Raw genomic sequence first — 20,743 nt, 5'->3', positions numbered from 1 at the left:
AAAACATTCAAGGATGATTACATTACATTGTTAAATGAATGGTATAAATACAATTAGGAATATACATACAGCATTTTCTAACAATATCTATTTCAAATTTGTATACAATATAAAACAATCCAATCCAATGTAAAGTATTTAAAACTAGTAATTGTCTTTTTCTTTTCTTTCTTTTTTTAAACAAGAAACTTAAATCTAATCTCCTTTGTTTAGCCTTTTTCCTAACCCTTGACAACAACTTGTAACAGACCCCCCTAAACAATGAAAATTATCCCAGAACCAAAACCCATTAAAAAGACCAAAAAACCACCGCCCCACACCACCTCTTTGGGAATGTGGGCTTCGTATTCTTAATATTGCTTCCTGCTGGGTATGGGCAAAGTTATCATTATCCTGAAAGAAAAATTTTAGGTTAATTGTCAAATTCTAGGAAAGGTAACTATATCCTTCATTATCCAGTCTGTGTATAATGCCAAAGTTCAGGGTTTATCTCAAGTCCTTTCTCAAGTAGTCTTTGAGACTGGATCATCTCAGCTAGTCATCTCAAAATTGATCTGAGCACCTTGTAGTTCAAAGCTGATCTGTAGATGATGTTTGTCAGCTGAATGATATTATTATTATGCACGTGGAATTGTTGTTGTTGTGGGGCCCCATCTTCTTTCTGAAGACTTCAGTTGATGTTAGGCCTAGCTGTGATTTCCTGCAGAAAACTGATAAGAGACTCGAATACAAAGACATATATATATATGTCTCCTTTTTTTCTAGATTTAGTTAGTACTCTATATGACCATTCATATCTTAACAAAGTTTAAAATGTATATATGTCTATTTATATATTAATCTTGTAAATTTTGATATAAAATGTATACTTTAAGAAAAGTTTAAAGAATCAGAATAGAATCAAAGAGTTGAGATTAGTAATAGAATAGTCCCTTAATTAATTTGGCTTTTGTCCTGTCCCACAGCAGATGATGGCTCTTTTATTCTAGCATGATACAGGGAGCTTTGCAATTTCCTTTTAACAACCTGCTTGAGTTTAAAGAAGGAGAGAGCCATTCTCCAACTCCAAAGTCAGCTTTAAATTTTAATTGAACTGGGACTATTAGAAGACCAATAGTGTTAAATCTTTGGAGAAAAGCAGAAACAAACATTAAGGAAGACATAAAATTTTGTAGATAATATATACCCATACGCCGTTTCACTGTGTTTCCTAGGATAGATGATTTGTTCCTTTTCTCCAGTTGTCTCATTTGTCTTGTGTTCTTCAGATTCCTTAACCTTCATTCTCCTAAAAGACAAAAACAAAAACCTTTCTCCAAGAGTAATTTTGGGGATGTTCCTTTTTGGCAAGTTAATATCTGATTAAATGAAAAGGCATGTGTTACTGGTACAATTTAGTTTATATTGGATGTTCATGCTGGTTGATGAACTATCACCTCCTTTAATTAAGGGGTTTCTCTTGTTGAAATCAAACTTTTATCAATTTTGATGGTACCCACAGCTTATCTTCTCCTGTAGAAACAAAAGCAAAACCTCGTCCCCAATGTAATACATACCCTGGTTTCCATTCTGAGGTCAGCACATCCTTACAGTATGTAGGCTGATTTAATTCTGTAGTTTTTTCTATTATCCAATGTCTCTCTGCAGCTGTTGTTCCTTTCTCATTGGCATTCAGAAAATTCAAAGTTAATAGAGCATTATGCAGTCTATTTCTGGGGTTTTTTGTTACCCCTTTCTGTTTATTTAGCATATCCTTTAGAGTTCTGTTTGATCTTTCTATAACTTCTTGACCTGTAGGATTATGTGGTATACCTGTAATATGCTTTATATTGTAATAAGCAAAACACTGTTTCATTTTAACAGAGACATATGATGGAGCATTGTCAGTTTTGATTTGTGCAGGTATACCCATTATGGCCATAACTTCTAGCAAATGAGTGATTACAGAATCAACTTTTTCAGAACACAAAGCAGTTGCCCATTGAAATCCTGAATAAGTATCGATGGTGTGGTGTGCATATTTCAATTTTTCAAATTCTGCCAAGTGGAACACGTCCATCTGCCAGATTTCATTCCTCTGAGTACCCTTTGGATTACATCCTGCTGGTAATGGCGTTTGATTTCAGAAGGAACAAGTAGGACATTTCTTTACTATTTCTTTGTCTTGTTGCCAGGTTATGGAAAAATCATTATATATATATATGTTATATATATATATATTACAATACCATTCAGTTCTACATATCAGCCATGGGTTCCCCTATTCTCCCCCCTCCCATCCCCTCCCCTTACCCCCATTCTACCCCCATTCCCACCTCCTCCAGGGCAAATCCTCCCCCGAGGATTGCAATCAACCTGGTAGACTCAGTCCAGGCAGGTCCAGTCACCTCCTCCCAGACTGAGCCAAGTGTCCCTGCATAAGCTCCAGGTATCAAACAGCCAACTCATGCAATGAGCACAGGACTTGGTCCCACTGCCTAGTTGCCTCCCAAACTGATCAAGCCAATCAACTGTCTCACCTATTCAGAGGGCCTGATCCAGCTGGGGGCCTCTCAGCCTTTGGTTCATAGTTCATGTGTTTCCATTCATTTGGCTATTTTTTTTTCAATAATTGAGTAGAACCAAAATTTATTATAAGCCACAGTCGTCCTAGGGACCTCCATGATATATATATATATATATATATATATATATATATATATATATATATATATATATATATATATATATATATATATATCCTCTATGGTTCTATGGGTTGTGGTCTGATTGTTCTTTATTTTATATCTGGAATATACCTATGAGTGAGTACATACCATTACTGTCTTTCTGGGTTTGGGTTACCTCACTCAGGATGATTTTTTCTAGTTCCATCCATTTGCCTGCAAATTTCATGTTTTCATTGTTTTTCAATGCTGAGTAGTACTCCATTGTGCATATGTACCACATTCTTTCCATCCATTCTTCTGATGATGGGCATCTGGGTTGTTTCCAGGTTCTGGCTATTACAAATAGTGCTGCTATGAACATAGCTGAGCATGTATCTTTATGGTATGAATCAGCATTCCTTGGGTATATACCCAAGAGTGGGATGGCTGGGTCTTGAGGTAGTTTGATTCCTAATTTTCTGTTAGGAAATTTTTTATATATCACTTCCAATGGCTGTTGTACAAAATATTGTTATAGAGTTGGGCTATTAAACATTCCCTGTGGGAGCACCCTCCATTGAAATCTTTTAACCAGTTGAGAATTATTATAAGTAGGCACTGTGAAAGCAAATCTTTCTATGTATTTTTCTTGTAAGGGTATTGAAAAGAAAGAGTCTTTTAAATCAATAACTATGAGAGGCCATCATTTTGGTAACAGAGTAGGCATAGGCATTCCAGATTGTAGAGAGTCCATTGGCTGAATTACTTTGTTAATTGCTCTAAGGTCTGTTACCATTCTCCATTTACCAGATTTTTTAATAACAAATACAGGAGAATTCCAAGGGCTGGTTGATTCTTCAATATGCTGAGCATTTAACTGTTCTTCTACCAGCTCTTCTAAACCCTGGAGTTTCTCTGTTGTTAAAGGCCATTGCTGGACCCATACAGGCTTGTCTGTTAACCATTTTAAAGGTAGAGCTGTTGGTGTCTTTGGAAGATCATCAGTTGTTGTGCCCTGTTCTTATATAATATGGATGGCTGGTGACCACTCAAAATAATGCCTTCTAATATTTCTCTCAGAAACATGTGCTAGTTTATGATTTGTTTCTGAGATTGGAGGGATGTTAATCTGAGTATTCCATTGCTGCAACAAGTCTCAACCCCACAGGTTCATAGCTATGTTAGCCACATATGGTTTTAATTTTCTTCTCTGTCCTTCTGGACCTATACATTCCAGCCATCTTGTACTCTGTTTCACCTGAGATAATGTCCCAGTTCCTAGCAGTTGAACATTTACCTCCTGAAGAGGCCAAGTTGAATGCCAAAATTCTGGTGCAATTATGGTAACGTCCGCACCTGTGTCTACCAGACCAGACAACAAAACACCATTTATTTTTATCGTTAATTTTGGTCTTTGTTCATTAATAGAAGTTTGCCAAAAAATTTTCTTTATATTTTCTCCTGAATTTTCTATTTTCTCTGTTTCTTCATCCTGACCAGCATGATTTATTCCAATAGGCATTTGGTTATTTAATTGCTCTGAGCAGGGGTTTCCTCTATGACTGCAGGAAAGGTTTGAACTGGATTTGCTATGGGGGCCTGCATGAGGCCCCTCTGGGAGATTCCTGAAGACTGAGGCAAAAAATTACCCTGTCTGTCCTTTGTTGATCTACATTTGTTGGTCCAGTGTTTTCCCTTACCACACCTTCTGCTTACTCCAGAAGGAAGGGGCATTTTGTTGCCATTGTTCCTTGAAGAAACATTGTTTCTAGGAATGACCTGTTTACAGTCCCTCTTCAAATGTCCTTGCTTTCCATATCCAAAACATCTAACATTCCTCAAATCTTTTGAAATTGCTTCTCCTACCCTCATATCATCATGCTCATGAGCCTCAACATTAACTGTGTCTCAAATCCAATTGTCTAAAGGTGCAGATCTTGCCTTTAACGGCCTGATTATTCTTTTGCATGCTGTATTTGCATTCTCAAAGGCCAAAGATTCAATTATTATCTTACTAGCTTCTGAATCTGAGACCATTCTCTTTACTGTTGAAGCCAGTCTTTGTAAAAAAATCTGTGAAAGATTTTTTTGGGCCTTGCATAACCTTTGTAACTGACTCAGTTTTTTTTCCTGATTCCTCAACTCTGTCCCATGCAAGGGACACAAGGCTGCTGTTCGACATAAAATTAGGGTTTAAACATCATATAAACATTGTGCTTGTACTGAAGCATATTGGCCTCCTCCAATAAGCTGATCCTGGCAAACATGTATTCCTTTATCCCTCCATTGTTTTTCTATGTTTTTATCTTCATCCTTGAACCAAGTTAGAAATTGAAGCCTCTGGCCTGGTTCAAGAACAGCTTGTGCCAGCTCCCGCCAGTCCTGTGGTACAATCTTATTATATGTTGACCAAGAGTTTAACATTTGCTTTACATATGGGGAATGCATGCCATAAGATACTATTGCCTCCTTAAACCTCTTTAAATCCAGCATTTCAATTGGAGCCCAAATATTTTGTGTAGTCATTTAATCAGGCAACTGCTGTAAGGTTACAGGATAAATTAAGGGTGACTGTGTGAAAACAGGCATTCTTTCTGTAACTTTATGATCTAAACTTGAAACAACTTCACTGTTAATTTATTCTGTCTGAATTTTTACAGGTTTAACAAGTTTTTCTAAAGCTGTCACCCTTGCACTTAAATCGACTATCTTTTTAAATAACAAAATGAGGATAAGCATATTGATAAACTGCATAACAATACTAATCTTCTCATATAGTTGTTCCACTGTCAGACTGCCTAAAATTTCAAACAAAACCCAATTTTCTCCCAATGTACACATAGAACGTATTTTTTTTTTAATGTGGAAAAAATTTTTCTTTTAAATAGTTTCCTTTAAAATATCTGAGCCAGGCAGTGGTGGTGCATGCCTTTAATCCCAGCACTTGGGAGGCAGAGCCAGGTGGATCTCTGTGAGCTCAAGGCCAGCCTGGACTACCAAGTGAGTTCCAGGAAAGGCGCAAAGCTACACAGAGAAACCCTGTCTCAAAATACCAAAAATAAATAAATAAATAAATAAATAAAAATATCTGATATGTTGTGACTTACCAAATCTGTGTAGAACAGTAGTAATCTGAGCAAATTTCAAAACAGCCACCTAGTGTCCTAGGTGTCAATCCAGAGAGAGAGAAAGAGAGAGAGAGAGAGAGAGAGAGAGAGAGAGAGGAAGAGAGAGAGGGAGAGGGAGAGAGAGAGGAGAGAGAGAGAGAGAGAGAGAGAGAGAGAGAGAGAGAGAGAGAGAGAGAGAGAGAGAGAGAGCGCATGAAGCATAGTGGCCTAAAGCTTAAATCCAGCCACGTGTTCCCTCTTGCCCCGAGTCAAAGCTTGACTCTGGCTTCCTTAAGCTCCCACCATGTGCATTGGCTTTACAGGCAGGGGCCCTGTTCAGCAGGACAGGCCTGAGTTGTTTCTAGCACCAGCTTTAAGCAAGCAGCTCACAGTTAGTACGGCCTGAAACCAAGCAGAACTGGGCCGGGGTTAGGGAGCCGGCCGCTCAGACTAGGGAGCCGGCCCCAAGTGGTTTTTAATGGATTCTTGACAAGTTGAGCACCAGATGTATTTTCTATCTGTTTCTCCCACCTCTAAACTTCTAAGTAATATTTATAATGCTCCTACTGAAGAGTATTCTGGGGAAATATGGGGTAATGAGCAGCCTCCCCATAGGATGGGAAGGGCCAACTATTGTCAGTGTTTATAAATGAGCTTTCAACTCCTCATGGGTGAAGTAGTGAAAAGATGGTAATGAAGCAGAAAGAAATCTAAAGCTTTGGAAGGAGGAGGAGCTGAATGGCTTCCCCTGTGTCACAGCAGAGATTCCTGGAAAGAAACATCAGCTTCTGGTCAGATCATGAAGAATTAGCAAGGAAGCAAAGGCTGTGCCCCATGACATCAGCAGTCTCTTCTCTGGAATTCTACTCTATCCTGGAGAGCTCTTGGAATCCCCTGTGATGTCACTAGTGTTGTAGCAACACCACTGAGATTAGGACATTAGTTCAGTGCTGTATGGTTCACCTACAGAGATGTGGTCAAGACTGAGGCATCTAGTTGAGAGAGAGAATACACAGCATGGAGAGACCAGATTGAGAAAGAAAGAAGCAGGCCCTAGGTCTCATTGGAAAACATGGAGAAATCTCTGGACCTGGGGAAGACACAGTGAGTTCAGGAAGGGCTGGGCAGCTATCTGGATGTGATGGTGTTGAGCCTTCCATTGCTAGGGCTCAAGAACTGGGAACTTGTGGAAAGGAATAGGCCTATCTTGCTCTGTGTTCCTAAGGAGCAGACCCAGATCTAGGATCCATGATGGTTAGTTTGGCAGATTCAGGAATTGACAAGGCTTTACCTGCTTTGCTGTGTACCATCTGCTTTCACTCTGATTGGGGAGGAGGCACAGAGAAAGTAATGAGATTTCTGTACCATAACTGTGTTCCCTCCCCCACACACTGGAGTCCTTTAGTTGTGTGCCAGTAATAATAGGGGAAGGAGGGTGACCTGGCAAAGCCTGAAGTTCTCATACTTTACATCACAGCCACTAGCAGGGCAGGATCCACCAAGTGCTGCTGTCTTCAAATGATCCCTGTGGTTTCTTAGTTACCAACTGCTGATGGCACACAGTTCTGTAGTTCAGCCTGAGAGCTGTTAGATTCAGTGAACCTGGAGTGAGACTGTCCCCTTCGTGCCAGCTCTGAGAGTCTTGGACTGTCAGTGAGGATGGCTTTGTGAATCTGATGACCATGTTGTGCCCCTGCATGGCTTCCCCATTAACATGAGAGTCTGAAGCAAAGAGCAAGTGAGGTGGGCATCCATACACTACCTGAGTGTGACAGTAGCAATTTTCTCCTGGTTTTTCAAAGCACTTGGCTGAGGGCTTCGAAGCTACAGAGCATTCTCTGTAGCTGTGAATAAGCTTTAAAAGGATGTCCCCTGGGTCACATTGTCTAGGGAGAGAGAGGAACCCTGCTGACTTCTGAGACATCCACCTCCCTATAGAGAGATTGGAGAACTGACATCCACAGAGGGGGAGACTCAAGTCTTGTCTTTGCGGAATGGCTAGGACAAAGACTCATCTGTCAGTTACTTCCTGAGCATCCTTCAGTGGGTCAGGTTTGACTGAGATGAGGTAATGCCTAGGGAAGTACTGTGCTTTGACTTCTGGACTAGTAAATTAATGAGATACTTAACTTTGTCTAACTTGGTTGTCAGGGTAATATAACATCTGAATGGACATAGTTTACCTCACATCACTCCTGTATTCTTGGGTCCACCAAGTACCTTCCAGAGACATAGTCCAGTCTTCTGATAATTTGCCATCCAGGCTGAACATGGTGCTAGCTCATTTCAGTGCAGCCAGGAAATTGACAAGTGTGATGTGCGGCTCTGGAAAAGTCCAGAGTAAAGGACCCCTCATATGTCTCCTCTGTCCTTTGCCTGCCCTTCTCATGCTCCCATGAGTATTCTTTAAGCTGGTTGTGCCCCCTTCCTTTTTCTTCACAGATGGCTCCAGATCAGGAAATTAGTCTCTGTGTAGCACTAGGTGAAGCAACATAACAGTGACACACTACATATTGTCTCCATGACTGTGACACATTTGTCCTTTCATATCTGTGTCTGGCCTCTCACTAGCCATTCATCTTTCCTGACACTTGAGTGCAGGAATGGACCATCACTCTTCCTAGGAGTGTTTGCTCTTGTGTCTCAGGGATCACCTGGAGAGTTCCAGTTCTTACTATCCACCCTGACATGTCACTAACTGATTACACATTTGCTAATATTGTGTTGGCTTGAATTTATTGTGCTGATTCAGGGAAATATTTCTCATTAACTAAGGGACATTTCTTTGTTCTGACAGGACACCCACAATCTCCTACCATATCCATATATTGTAAAAAGCCTTGTGAATGGTGCACAATGTTCTTGTTGACATCAGAGGATCAACCTTTCCTTCTCACCATTCTGACTTAATTCCCTAGCAACATTTTTTCTCATGTTATTGATTACAGATATCAAGAAGGGCCCAGTCATTGCCTGAGATGTATTTTGAAGTGAGTCTTCAACTTCCCATACATGAAGTAGCGAAAATATTCTAATGAAACAGAAAGAGATATCTGGCTTTGTAAGGAGGAGGTGCTGAAGTTCTTCCCTTTTGTTTCTGGGAAGGCTGCTGGGAAGGGCAACATGGCTTTTGATGAACTGCAGAAGAGCTAGTTAGTGGAAAATGAGGACTGCCGGGGGGTGACCCTAATCATCCCTTCCATGGAGATTCTATTCTATCATGAAGAGTGCTTGGTGTTCTCTGTGATGTCACCAGTGTTGTGGCAACACCAATGACTGTGGGTTATTCCTTCAGTTCCCATGGACATGTTGGCAAGACTGAGCAGGCTGCTTGGGAGAGGGAATGGAGAACATGGAGAGACCAGAGAGAGGCAGAAGGAAGCTGGCCTTTATTCTCAGTGTAAAACCTTGAGAAATAAATGTTTCTGGGAAAGGCACAGTGAGTCCAGAGCAGGGGACAAGACGTTTCGTGGAGGAGATGAACTTGAGCTGATATTTCTAGTATTGTAGCTCAGCAGCTGGGAGATTCTGGGTAGTAATGGGCCAGTCCAGCATGTCTGGTTTTCTAAAGAGCAGACCCAGATTCAAGAGTTTCTAAAGGTTAGTTTAGGAGAGCCATGATTTGTCCAGTTTGCAGCTGCTTTTTCTGGGAATTCCTTCAATTCCTTCTGACTGATAAAGAGGATTGGGAGAAAAAAATGGACCACTGAGCTGTCCCACTCTGGGTAGGGCATTGCTGCACTTCATCCTAGTGGATTACTTCAGTTTCCATGGAAATCTGATGCCAATAGAAAGGGAGGGAAACCACCTTGTCCACACAACACATCTGTAGATGTTTTGGTTCTGGACACATGTGATCAGGGCTTGGTGCTGCTAATCTCTAGGGACAACAGGCCTTGCTTGCATCACATCAGATGGTAGCTGACACTGTCTTCAAATTCTACTTGGCTGGACTTGTTTATGCCTTCCAGGGCCAGGGTACTGCATTAGGGAGAGAGGCACATAATTATCCACAGTGGTTGAGGACAGAGACAGAGCTCAGTGGGCAGAGTTTGAGCATAGCTTTCCTGCTGTTTGGAAGGTTCACTGTGTCCCTAACATTCATTCCCTTAGGCTTCTTCTTGGGACTCAGCATGGTCTCTCCTGACCCTTGACATTCAAGAATACAAGTTAATTTGTCTTTATCTACCTGCAGGGACTACTGGAGAGGCACCATCCCAACTCTCAACCTTTCCTGAGCAGGAGCAGGAGCAAGACATGAAAAAAATCGAAAAACTCACCATTCGATTACATGACATGGAATGTGAGAGAAATGAACTTCGTGGTATCCTAGCCAATTATACTTGCAAGGATTTGAACAACAGGTAGTCATTATGTGCAGTTCTCTGCTGACCTTCTTGAAACCACAGTATCAATCCCAGGTTTCCTGAGGAACAGGAGGCTGAAATTCCAGGGTGTCCTGCTGCCTAAACTAGTTTTCATGAGTTCCTTTGAGATGTAGACTTGGAACCCGGGGAGGAAAGAGATAGGGACACAGGCTGTTCTGCTTCCTCCAAATGAAAAGCAGAATGTGTGGCCTCAGTTGCACTCTTGGGATACAGATGGTAGTGAGTGAACCCTCAACATGTACTTCAAGAGACCTTGACAGGTGTTAGCTTGTGGGAGATGCTAGGTGCTGTGTGTTTGTGGAGAGTCTTTGTACTTGACCAGCAGATGATTGTGTATGAAAGCTCATGAAAGCAGCTGGAGGGCCCTGGTTTATTCATTCAACTAAGTGTGTGGCCGGAAGCTCCCCTCTGGTCTTCTTATACTCTGTGGCAATGCCACATTTCAACATCTTGGGCATCCTGATTTCATAAGGTGTGTGTGTGTGTGTGTGTGTGTGTGTGTGTGTGTGTGTGTGTGTGTGTGTGTGTGTTGCACAATCCTTAGAGCATTGGGGCTGTGAAAGGGTCTGAGGATTTAACATGGGTCCAGGTGGTGGCACTGGTGAAGCAAGGGAACCTCACTTTGAGCATCAAACCTCCTGGTCACTCTGCTCACCTTTTTAGAACATAAGAATCACGTGCAGTTTATAAAACCATCCTGAAATTGGGGTTCCTAAGGGAAATACTAATTGTTTGCTCTGGGTCTCTGTGTAGCTATTGGCACCCAGGAATGAGAATCTCTGTTCCAGAAATAGGAGAAATGTTACCATAGGTTTCTTGTGTTTCCAGAATGTTTAATAAGCACCAGGAAGTCCCAGTGTTTAAATACCAGGCTGTGGCATCTACTGTGCTGGAGTAGTCCATGACACAGCCTTATTTATGTGATCCTTGTTGCCTGTGTTCATGGCGTTCACTTTTCCTGGGCCCATGCCCTACCACAGGCTGAACTTTGAAACAGAGATGCTTGAAATGGAACACAAGCAGGTGATGTTGGCTCTCCGGAAAATACCATTGGAGATGAGTGAAGCCTTGGACAAGTGCAAGGGGCTGATGGAGGAGACTGAATACTTTAGGTAAGTGGCCAATAGCTTGGGAGGGACTGATTCTGCACTTCTTTGTCCTTGACTCAAAGTGAGGGCTCTGGTTCTAGCCTGTGTGCCTCTGAGCCAATAGCCTGCCTTGTGGCCCTTCAGTTTTTGCCTCTTGGACTCAATTTTGCTAAGTGTGAACAAACACTGAGGCCATCCTATTTTTGTCCTGCCCAACTCAGGAGACCTAAGACAGAATAATGGTTTGTACCATGAAGGGATTTCTTGAAGCCCAGGTTCTCTGGGTGCTGGCAGGGGCTTCACAGATCTGATTTGCCTGGGATCTGTAGAGAGAAGTTATTCCTGTTAGAACTTCTGCCCTCATTCAGAGTGTGTTTTGCCTCTACCTGCTGATGCTTTCCCAATATCAGGAACAGTTAAGCACAGGTGTGGACTGCACCCTGTTCTCAGAGGGACAAGATTCCTTTTGGTACCTGGATTTTCAGAAGTACTTTGTATTTGTCTGCAATTTGGCTATTCTCTGGATTTAGCCTGCATTTGAGTGATGCTGGCTGGTCTACTGAGAGCTCCATTCTTGTTCTGTTGACCTCCGACTTTTCATGGTTGGTGGTACTTTGAGGTAGGATGGTAAATGGAGGCTCACTGTGGCTCACGATATTTTGGTGATTGTTTAGTTACCTCAATGGCCAGATCCTACCAGAGTGTAATCAGCTAAGGAACAAGGTCCATCTGTTGAGACATCAGAACATGCTGTTGTGGAAGGAGCAGAGTGAAGAATATGAGACCTGTGAGAAGTTGATGAAGCTCTTAAAGGAGGCCCATGAGAAGATGTGTGACCCCTGTGCTGAGCAGCAGCAGGTAGGCTGAGGCAGTAGAGGCAGACTTCCCAACTGTCCAACCATAAAATAAAAACACCCATGTAAGCACCCACCCACCCATCCAGAATCCATTTCTGTGATCATTCACAAGTCTTCCTGTAGATACTAGCTGATTGGAAAGCAAACCCTCCTGGTCTGCTGAAATTGCAGTACATTCAGAGAGATGGGTCTGTGAGATACCACACACCTACATGTCATTATATTAGAATCTCTCATGCAGGGAGCTACTTGTAGAATATCACAGAGCTCTCATTGATTAGGTCAGTGGCCTGTGGCTCATTTGCATTCTGGGGTCCTCTGAGATCATAAGTAGGAAGCAGTTTGCAAGGACGGGAGCCCTAGACAATGCCAAGTGAATGTTTTTCATTGTCAACTTTTGGGGTGGCAAGTGGGCTTGTCCTTTCTTCCTGCATTCCATTTTGTTCTCTTTCTTTAGCTTAATTCTTGGGTCACACTCTCAGATGCTGAGTTTCAGCTTGTTAGCCCTGTTTTCTGTGAGTGGTGCGGGGCAGTTCTCCCATCCTGGAGTTTCCAGTCTGGAGCTGACTGAATGACCATCGATGTGGGAGGACTTTGACAGCTTGAGGGTTGGGGTGACAGGTTTAAGGCTTGAAGAGAACATTTTCTTCAATCACCTCAACATAGTTTGACTAAGCTGTGTGCTCTCCTCTAGGCAGATTTAGTTCCCAGAAGATGGATAGATATGTTGTAGGCCTCTGTGGAAACATCTGATGTGCATAATCTAAATTTATCTGTTCACTCAATATGATATCCTCTTCTTTTTTTCTGCTTGCTTTTGATTCCTCTTGTCTGTGTGTGATCCTTACAGGTGTATGTAAATGTGTACATACACGGGTGTGTTCAGAGGCTACATTTATGTACATCTGTGTGGGTGAACTTCTCTCTGTGTGTGAATGCTGACTATTATTTGGACATTAGTGTTCCTTTGGTTTCTATATATGACCCCCTGTTGGTGAGTGGGTGTTTGTGTGCCCATATTTCCTGTATGTGTAGGGGCAAATGCTTGTGTGTGTGTTGGGGATATGGGTGCTTAAAAGTACTAGTGTTTGTGAATGTGTAAATTCATGTGTGTGTTTTTCTCTGAAATTACTCGTTATATTTTTAATGATGATGGAGACCAACTAACTTTATTGAGAAAGTACTGTGCCTATCTCTAATTGCCACTGTGTTCATTTCTCATCCAAAGAAATTTAATCTTCTTCTCAATAGTATTCTTGGTGAATGCTCCTTCTATTAGAATTGTCAGTGAAACTGAACATGTTAGTGCATTACAGTGGGCTTGTATGGGTGCATAAATGTACTTATGTGTGTCCTTGACTTTATGTGTGTGCGTGAGAGTGAGAACTCTCCCCTGAGAACACAATCTTCTAATGAACAGGAGCAAGAAATCCTGGATGAAAGACTGAAGGGCCTGCTGAATCAGAAGGAGCTGGTCACCCAGCAAAGGGACTTGGCAGAAAAGCTGCAACATCACTTCAGTGTTTATGAGATGAGGTAGGAGCCCAAACTGGGAGGAGTAGTTAGAACCATGGAGGTCACCTGTACCTATATCTCTGTCCCTTTTGGGAATCTCCCCATCTGGATGGCTCTCATCCACAGGCAGTAAAAGACCACCTCAGGGTGTTGTGCTGGCCCTGTTAACAAGAACTTCTCCAGGAAACACTATGTTTGAGCCTTAGTGTTTCTGAGGAATGTGTACCCCTTATTCCCTTCGGAGATCTCTGGTATCTTCTCAGTGTCCCCTATGTCTCCCCATAAATCTCCCTATGGTAGTTTTCAACCTAGCAGGAGGAGGGTTAATTTTGAAGGACAGTGTGTGCTCTTGTTAATTTATTTTCCTTCCAGAACATCACCTTTATGGGGAAGTTCCTACTTTTGGTTAGATCTGCATGTAGCACACTCCTGCTGATTATAAGCTCTCTGCAGTGTGCATCTGTCACCTGAGAAAATAATTTTCTGGACATAAGATTATTTAGGGGTTGAGGTGTTGAACTCAGGCAGGTCTCTGTGCTGTAGGAATACTCAGAACCTTCACTGCTTTTATTTTGTAGGCTCTCTAGAGGGACTACATTCAGTTTCCCAGGTTGCTCATTAACCTGGTATCTAATCAGGGCCATGTACATCTGCCCTGAACTGTCACTCAGACCTTGATACACTGTTATGTTTTTCTCAAAATATTGTATCTGGACAGCTGTAGAAATGTGTGGAATTTCTTGTCCAGCACTGTCTAGTTCTCAGTTTGTCTTCTAGCAGATTTTAAAACACAGAGTTAAATCCAGGCTAAGGTGCACTCTGACACTACTTTCCTGGGATATCAAGGAATGACCTGAGCTGAGAGGTCATGCTGGACTGTCCAGATGACTAGAGCTGGTTCAGGCTCAACAGCTGACACAGCAGGTCCCCACCAGGCCTGTTCCCTAACTGCCTTCCTCCTCTAGGTCACCAAATCTCCAGCATGACCTGGAACATGTCACAGCCCCGGATGAGAGCCTCCTGCAAACAGAGCTGCTGGAGCAGGAGCAGGAAGTATCACAGGCAAGTGAGCCACCACTGCATTCCAACCCGTGCAACCATGGCATTCATGGGGACTGGGGGCTCTTGACGTTGGCTTCCAGTGTGAATAGGCCCTGATTTTTTCTAGCCTGTGGCCCAGCCAGGATGCCTCTGGGACTGATTGCCTTTCTTTCTCACACAACAGCTTTGAGAGAACTGAGGAGGCCAAAGAAGCCACAATCCACTTGAACTCATGGCGCTCTCCACCCTTGGATTGAAGCCTCCTCAGAAGAATACACACTCCAAGTCCCATGGGGCATTGCTATACTTGCTTTGAAATGGTCTTTTACATTTGTGACTGCCTTCCTACCATGTTTTCAAGTCCAGTCACAGGCTTTTGACTGTGCCTCAAAGTCTGTTGCATGATTAACCTAACCCTTTAATCTTTTAATTTAGCAAGCTGCTTAGCATAATTTTTTGTTTGTTTTTTGTTGGGTTTTGTTTGCTTTGGGTTTTTTGGTTTTCTTTGTTATTGTTTAAGGTTTTGAATTTATTTGTACTTTCTTTGGTTCTTGTTGTTTGGTATTTTGATATGACTATTTACTGTTTTTATTGTGTACCCTTTAATCCATTATTGAGTAAAATGATTGTATCTTTATTAAGAAAAATGTGATTGCCTACTCTTCACTCTTAACACCTTAAATGTGGTCATATACACAATGGAGTACTACTCAGCAGAGAAAAACACTGACATTATGAAGTTTGCAGGCAAATGGATGGATCTAGAAAAAATCATCCTGAGTGAGGTAACCCAGACTCAGAAAGACAAACATGGTATGTACTCACTCATAGGAGGATACTAGATGTAAAACAAAGATGACTAGATACTATCAACTTCAGGCAGGCTATGTAGAAAACAGGACCCCAAGAAAGACACAGGGTTCGCCCAACAACAGAGAAGTGGATGAAATCTACATGAACAACATGGACGTGATTAGGGCTAATGAAGGGCAAGGGTCAAGAGAAAGAGAGCTTAGGGGAGCAGGAGATCCCAGCCGGATCAAGAACACAGAGAAAGAACAAGGAATAAAAGACCATGATAAATGAAGACCACATGAGAATAGGAAGAAGCAAAGAGCTAGCGAGGTCCCCAGAAATCAACAAAGAAACCCCCACAATAGACTACTGGCAATGGTCGAGAGACAGCCCGAACTGACCTACTCTGGTGATAGGATGGCCAAACACCCTAATTGTCATGCTAGAAACCCCATCCAATGACTGAGGGAACAGGATGCAGAAATCCATGGCCAGGCCCCAGGTAGAGCTCTACGAGTCCAATTGGCGAGAAAAAGGAGGGATTGTATGAGCAAGAGTTGTTGAGACCAAGGTTGGAAAAACCACAGGGACAAATAGCCAAACAAATGGAAACACATGAACTATGAACCAATAGCTGAGGAGCCCCCAACTGGATCAGGCCCTCTGGATAAGTGAGGCAGTTGATTAGCTTGATCTGTTTGGGAGGCACCCAGGCAGTGAAACTGGGTCCTGTTCTCAGTGCATGAGCGGGCTGTTTGGAACTTCGGGCTTATACAGAGACACTTGGCTCAGTCTGGGAGGAGGGGACTGGACCTGCCTGGACAGAATCTACCAGTTTGAACTCAGTCCTCAAGGGAGTCTTTGCCCTGGAGGCAATGGGAATGGGGGGTGTTCAGCTGGGGGAAGAGGAGGGAAGGTCGGGAGGGGGGAGAATAAGGGAATCACTGGCTGATATGTAAAATTAAATTAAATTATAAAATAAAAAAGACCTCTTTCTCTGGTCAGCATTGCTTTGGGTTCAAAGTTTGTCTAGCCTGTGTGCCAGCTAGGCTGCATTAGATATGATGATCTTTCCTTCTCTGAGGGCAGGTCTCAAGGGAAACCTGAGGAGGCCAAAGAAGTCCCAGACATCTTTATCAGGTGACATTCTTCAGCCTTAGGTTTAAGGCCCCCTCAGATGAAGACACCCACTTTAGCTGTGATTTCACTAGTGAGACAAACACCAAGTGACCTCCAGGTGATCCAGCCCCCATCAGATCCATGGGTCTGTTGGCTCAGTACTCCTGAAGAAAAGAAAGCATCAACAATGAGCTTGAGACACATAAAACCTGAGACAGGAGTTACTGAGAACCCTGACATTCAGCAGAATGTGGCTTCTGTGAGGGGTACTACAACATGGAGGGTAGAGATGTTGGTGAGCAAGACTTTTTCTATCCGTTTAATTTCGATGTTTTTGGCAAGCTACTTAGCCCTCCCTATGTGATGGGAAATCTATCATGGACTGTCTTGAGGTCAAGTTGTTCTAGACAGACAGTTTCCAACTCTTCACTCTTAATATCATGTGCGAAGTTTTCATCCTGTAACTCCAGAACCTCCTTTAACACCAGAACTCTGTGTGCCCATCTTGGGCTACATAGTGAGTTCCCAGCCAAGACAGGGATACACAGGGCTTTACATGTGGATAGTGTTGCCAATTCAGTGTATACCCAATTCTTGATGAAAAAAGGATCCATACTGCATCCTTGTGGACATATATATTGCTATCCCTCAACTATATAATTCTGTATACACATTTCATGAAATGATCCTGTGAACCCTATTAATGAGAAACAACCATATCTTGTCCATGGACCTGACACAGCTGTGGGCATCTTGTGTTGATATCGATGACTCCTATTACCACTGAAGGCTCACAAGTTGTCTTCAGTCTGGGCCACCACTTGTGACTATGGTACTGTGAAAGGGATATGATACCACAGGGCACATGTGTGTTTTAGAGGACTGTGCTGCCAACCGGGACCAGAGTGACCTCTGTGCCAGGAACATTGCCGTGAACCACATCGGGGTCTCTGGCTCTGCTGAAACCAGGGTCTGCATTGCTATCCCAGATCCTGATGCCATCACAGACAGTGCAGATGCCTGGAATCTGGGCTGCCACATGGATCCACTTGGGTACTGCTGGTGGGTCCATGCTGATCTGAGTGATCTGCATTGCCAAATAGGGCCATGTTGACATCCAGGCCCAGCAAGCCACCTAGCACCATGTCTGGGTTCATGTTGCTAATGCAGCCAGTGTTTGTGGCCTATATTGCCAACCAAGAGACATACAGGACCATCTTAGACAAGGGCTGTGTCTTCCAGGGATATACAGTTCTTAGTGGACTCTGCTACCACCAGGGGCTATGGTGTCCTCCCGGTCTAGGCTGCTGCTAATGGCCATGTCTAAAAACTGTACCCTGCCACAGCTTCAGTTTTTGTTGGTGTCAGTTGCTCCTGTTACCACTGAAGACAGGATAGGGATTCAAAGAATTCACCCTGCCTCTCACAGGCTGCAGCACCAGGGAGAACTGGATCTGCCCCTCACCAACTGCAGCACTTGGAGAGTGGGTCCTGCACCTGGACAGAGTAGCATGTAGACCTAAATTGTTAGTGGTTGTGTAGGTGAGCTGGCTGTGATGGTGTGAGAGCAGAAGAGCTGACTCTGCTCCCCTTCTTCTGACCTGTGTTGGCAATGGTGAGGGAAAGATGTCTGTCCCACCTGAGGATATGCTATCTGAGGCTGGTGGGAGAGGTGGCCTCTGGGCCATGAGAGTTGGACAGTCACCTATGGAAACAATTGGAGGACTGGACCCAGCACCTTGCCTCTCCAAACAGCAGAGCTGGTCCTTGTGTTCTGAGTATGGGTGACTTGGATGTGAGGGCAGGTGGGTAGCATGAATCTTAACAAATCTCATTAATAAAATCAGACCTGAATGCAGGGATTGGGGTGAATCCTAGAAGATCAGAGTAGCAGAGCAAGCCACAGCCTGCTCACCTTTCCAGTTCCTCAGCTGTTCCTGTTTCCTCAGACAGGAATCCTCTGTGTCCTCATCCAAATACATCTTAGCTGAACTGCTGCTCAAAAGCCTAAACGCTTAAGAGACTCTATCTAGTTCCTCGTCCTCTCGCCTTATATACTTTTCTGCTTCCAGCCATGATTTCCTGGGATTAAAGGCTTGTGTCACCATTCCTGTCTGTTTCCAGTGTGACTTAGAACTCACAGACATCAGGATGTTTTTCTGCCTCCAGAATGCTAAGATTAAAGGTATGTATGCCACCATTTTCTGGACTCTAGGTCCTAGTGGCTATTCTGCACTCTGACCCCAGATAAGTTTATTATGGTACAGTATTTTGGGGAACACAATATTACCACACATGAGAGCAGGATAATCGGCCTCTGTCCAATGTACCTCCTGCATTGGGTGATTTGTCTGGGGGAGAATAGGAGAGCTTGCTCAAGTGGTGAAGATGAGGGAAAGCTGGTGGGTTCTCTAACCCAGCTACCACCCAGGTTCATAATCAGGGCTATAAGTTATCCCACCCTAACACCCTCTTCATCTATGAACTGCAAGAACATGTAATGGCCCAGATTTGCAGATCAGAGGTACAGGATCTCTTTGACACAGACATCAATTCTATATCCAAGAGGAGTCCCAGTGAGGGTGGATTATTGACAGTGTAGTAGAAATCAGAGGCCAGAACACTTACGAGAAAAGATGTATAGATGAAAGGATGTACTGTGTGACTCACTGGGCCACACTACAGATTCCTCAGCAAGATTCATGTTTGTTTGCTTTGGTTTTGGGTTTTCCACTTTTCTTTTAAATTGTTTTATTTTAGATGGGAGGTATCAAGAGCAGGGAACAGATACAAGAAACAGATAGTTAGAAGAGTGGGATTGGGATGCATGATGTGAAACCAACAGAGAATCAATAAAACATTAAAAAAACAAATTAAAAAAGCTGGACCTATCTTCCTTTAATTTTCTTGAAATATAGCTTCAGTGATAACCACATAATAGACAGAGTGAATTCAAAGATAAGTTGGGACATTATTTTTTTTGCTCCTGTTGGCCTTAATGATGCATTATTGGAACAACAGTTTTTTAAAGATTTATTTCTTTTATTCATATGTATGGGTGTTTTGTCTGCTGAAGGGCTGTAATATATCTGATTGCAATTCCAGCTGAGGCCAGAAGAGGGCATCAAATTGTACCTGAACTGGTGTTAAGGAGGCTTTTTAGCTGCCCAGTTGGTTCTTTGGGAGCGAAACATTTACTCAAAAGTAAAGGAGCCATCTCTCTAGCCCCTGCAATTGACTTTTGTGCTTCTAGCCATGTGTGGTGTATTAGTTGGAATGAATCAGCCCAAACCAAAGCGAAATTTCAGGAGTTTGGTATGGACAAATTTATGATGCAGACATGGTAACTGTCTTAGAAAGCCATGCATCCATGCAATGTGTTCATGGGTTCAGGATCCTGCTCCATCATCACTCATTGTCAGGGTTGTAGCAGATCTCTCACATCTCATCCTGACTGACAATGAAGATTAGGGCCATCTGTTGAATTGCAGAACTGAGAAACCCTCATGGTGGTGTAGGTGTGGTTAGGAGTCCCTCTTGATGCTCCAGCTAACTGTTGGGAGGAAGCTTCAGACCAGCCAGAGTGGATGAAGTCTGCATCAAAAGCCATGTGCCTGAATGTGATGTAAAGCATGCCTGTGCAAGGCTAGTAAGGGAGAGGGATAATTGATGCTGCTCTTTCCCCATATCAGATCTCACTGTATACTGAGGAAAGTTTCCATCCAGATGAGTGCTTTATATTTATGAAGCTCCCCTGGACCTCTTCTGACTTCTGGGACTGAATAAGAGAGTTAATATGTGGAGAAAATTATCCTGTGGGGTTCTAAATTGGTGTTGTCAAACAAGGGTAGAAAGAATCTACTCTTCATGAATAAAGAACATATATACACACAGAACACCAACATACATACATATATATAGCTCATTAATTCCATGGATGTTGTGATCAGCTAGAGAGATGGTACAGTGGGCAAAGTTACCTGCTGCCAGGCCTACACATCTTAGTTCCTTCCCTGGGACTCACATAATTGATGGAGACAAAATACCTCTGACAAATTGTCCTCTGCTCTTCTTGTAGGTATGGAAGTCATGGCCCAGTCATGGCCCACAAAAGCTGAGACATGAGGATTTGTTTCCTTTCCTCACTTACCTAGAATCTCTCCATCTGAGACACTCATTAATTGT

At 42.9% G+C, this 20,743-nt stretch overlaps 2 protein-coding genes across 2 annotated transcripts in view; one reads left to right on the top strand and one right to left on the bottom strand.

The window, feature by feature from the left end:
* Positions 1 to 1,210: 1,210 nt before the first annotated feature.
* LOC143267349 (ribonuclease P protein subunit p29-like) overlaps positions 1,211 to 20,743 on the bottom strand; it is a 181,795-nt gene continuing 162,262 nt past the window's right edge. The window contains exon 3 of the transcript XR_013042349.1: positions 1,211 to 1,288. The gene's annotated coding sequence lies outside the window, so the exon portion shown is untranslated. The remainder of the gene's footprint in view (positions 1,289 to 20,743) is intronic.
* Positions 9,954 to 15,291, top strand: LOC143267345 (disks large homolog 5-like). Its single transcript, XM_076544803.1, has 5 exons — positions 9,954 to 10,119; positions 11,124 to 11,255; positions 11,906 to 12,089; positions 13,509 to 13,624; positions 14,569 to 15,291. Exons 1-5 carry the CDS (start codon positions 10,013 to 10,015, stop codon positions 14,759 to 14,761), a joined length of 732 nt encoding a protein of 243 aa, XP_076400918.1. The 5' UTR covers positions 9,954 to 10,012; the 3' UTR covers positions 14,762 to 15,291.

This window comes from Peromyscus maniculatus, chromosome 9, assembly GCF_049852395.1.
Source record: "Peromyscus maniculatus bairdii isolate BWxNUB_F1_BW_parent chromosome 9, HU_Pman_BW_mat_3.1, whole genome shotgun sequence".
Taxonomy (NCBI): domain Eukaryota; kingdom Metazoa; phylum Chordata; class Mammalia; order Rodentia; family Cricetidae; genus Peromyscus; species Peromyscus maniculatus.
The sequence above is the reverse complement of the archived record's forward strand: the minus strand, read 5'-3'. Positions and strand labels throughout refer to the sequence as shown.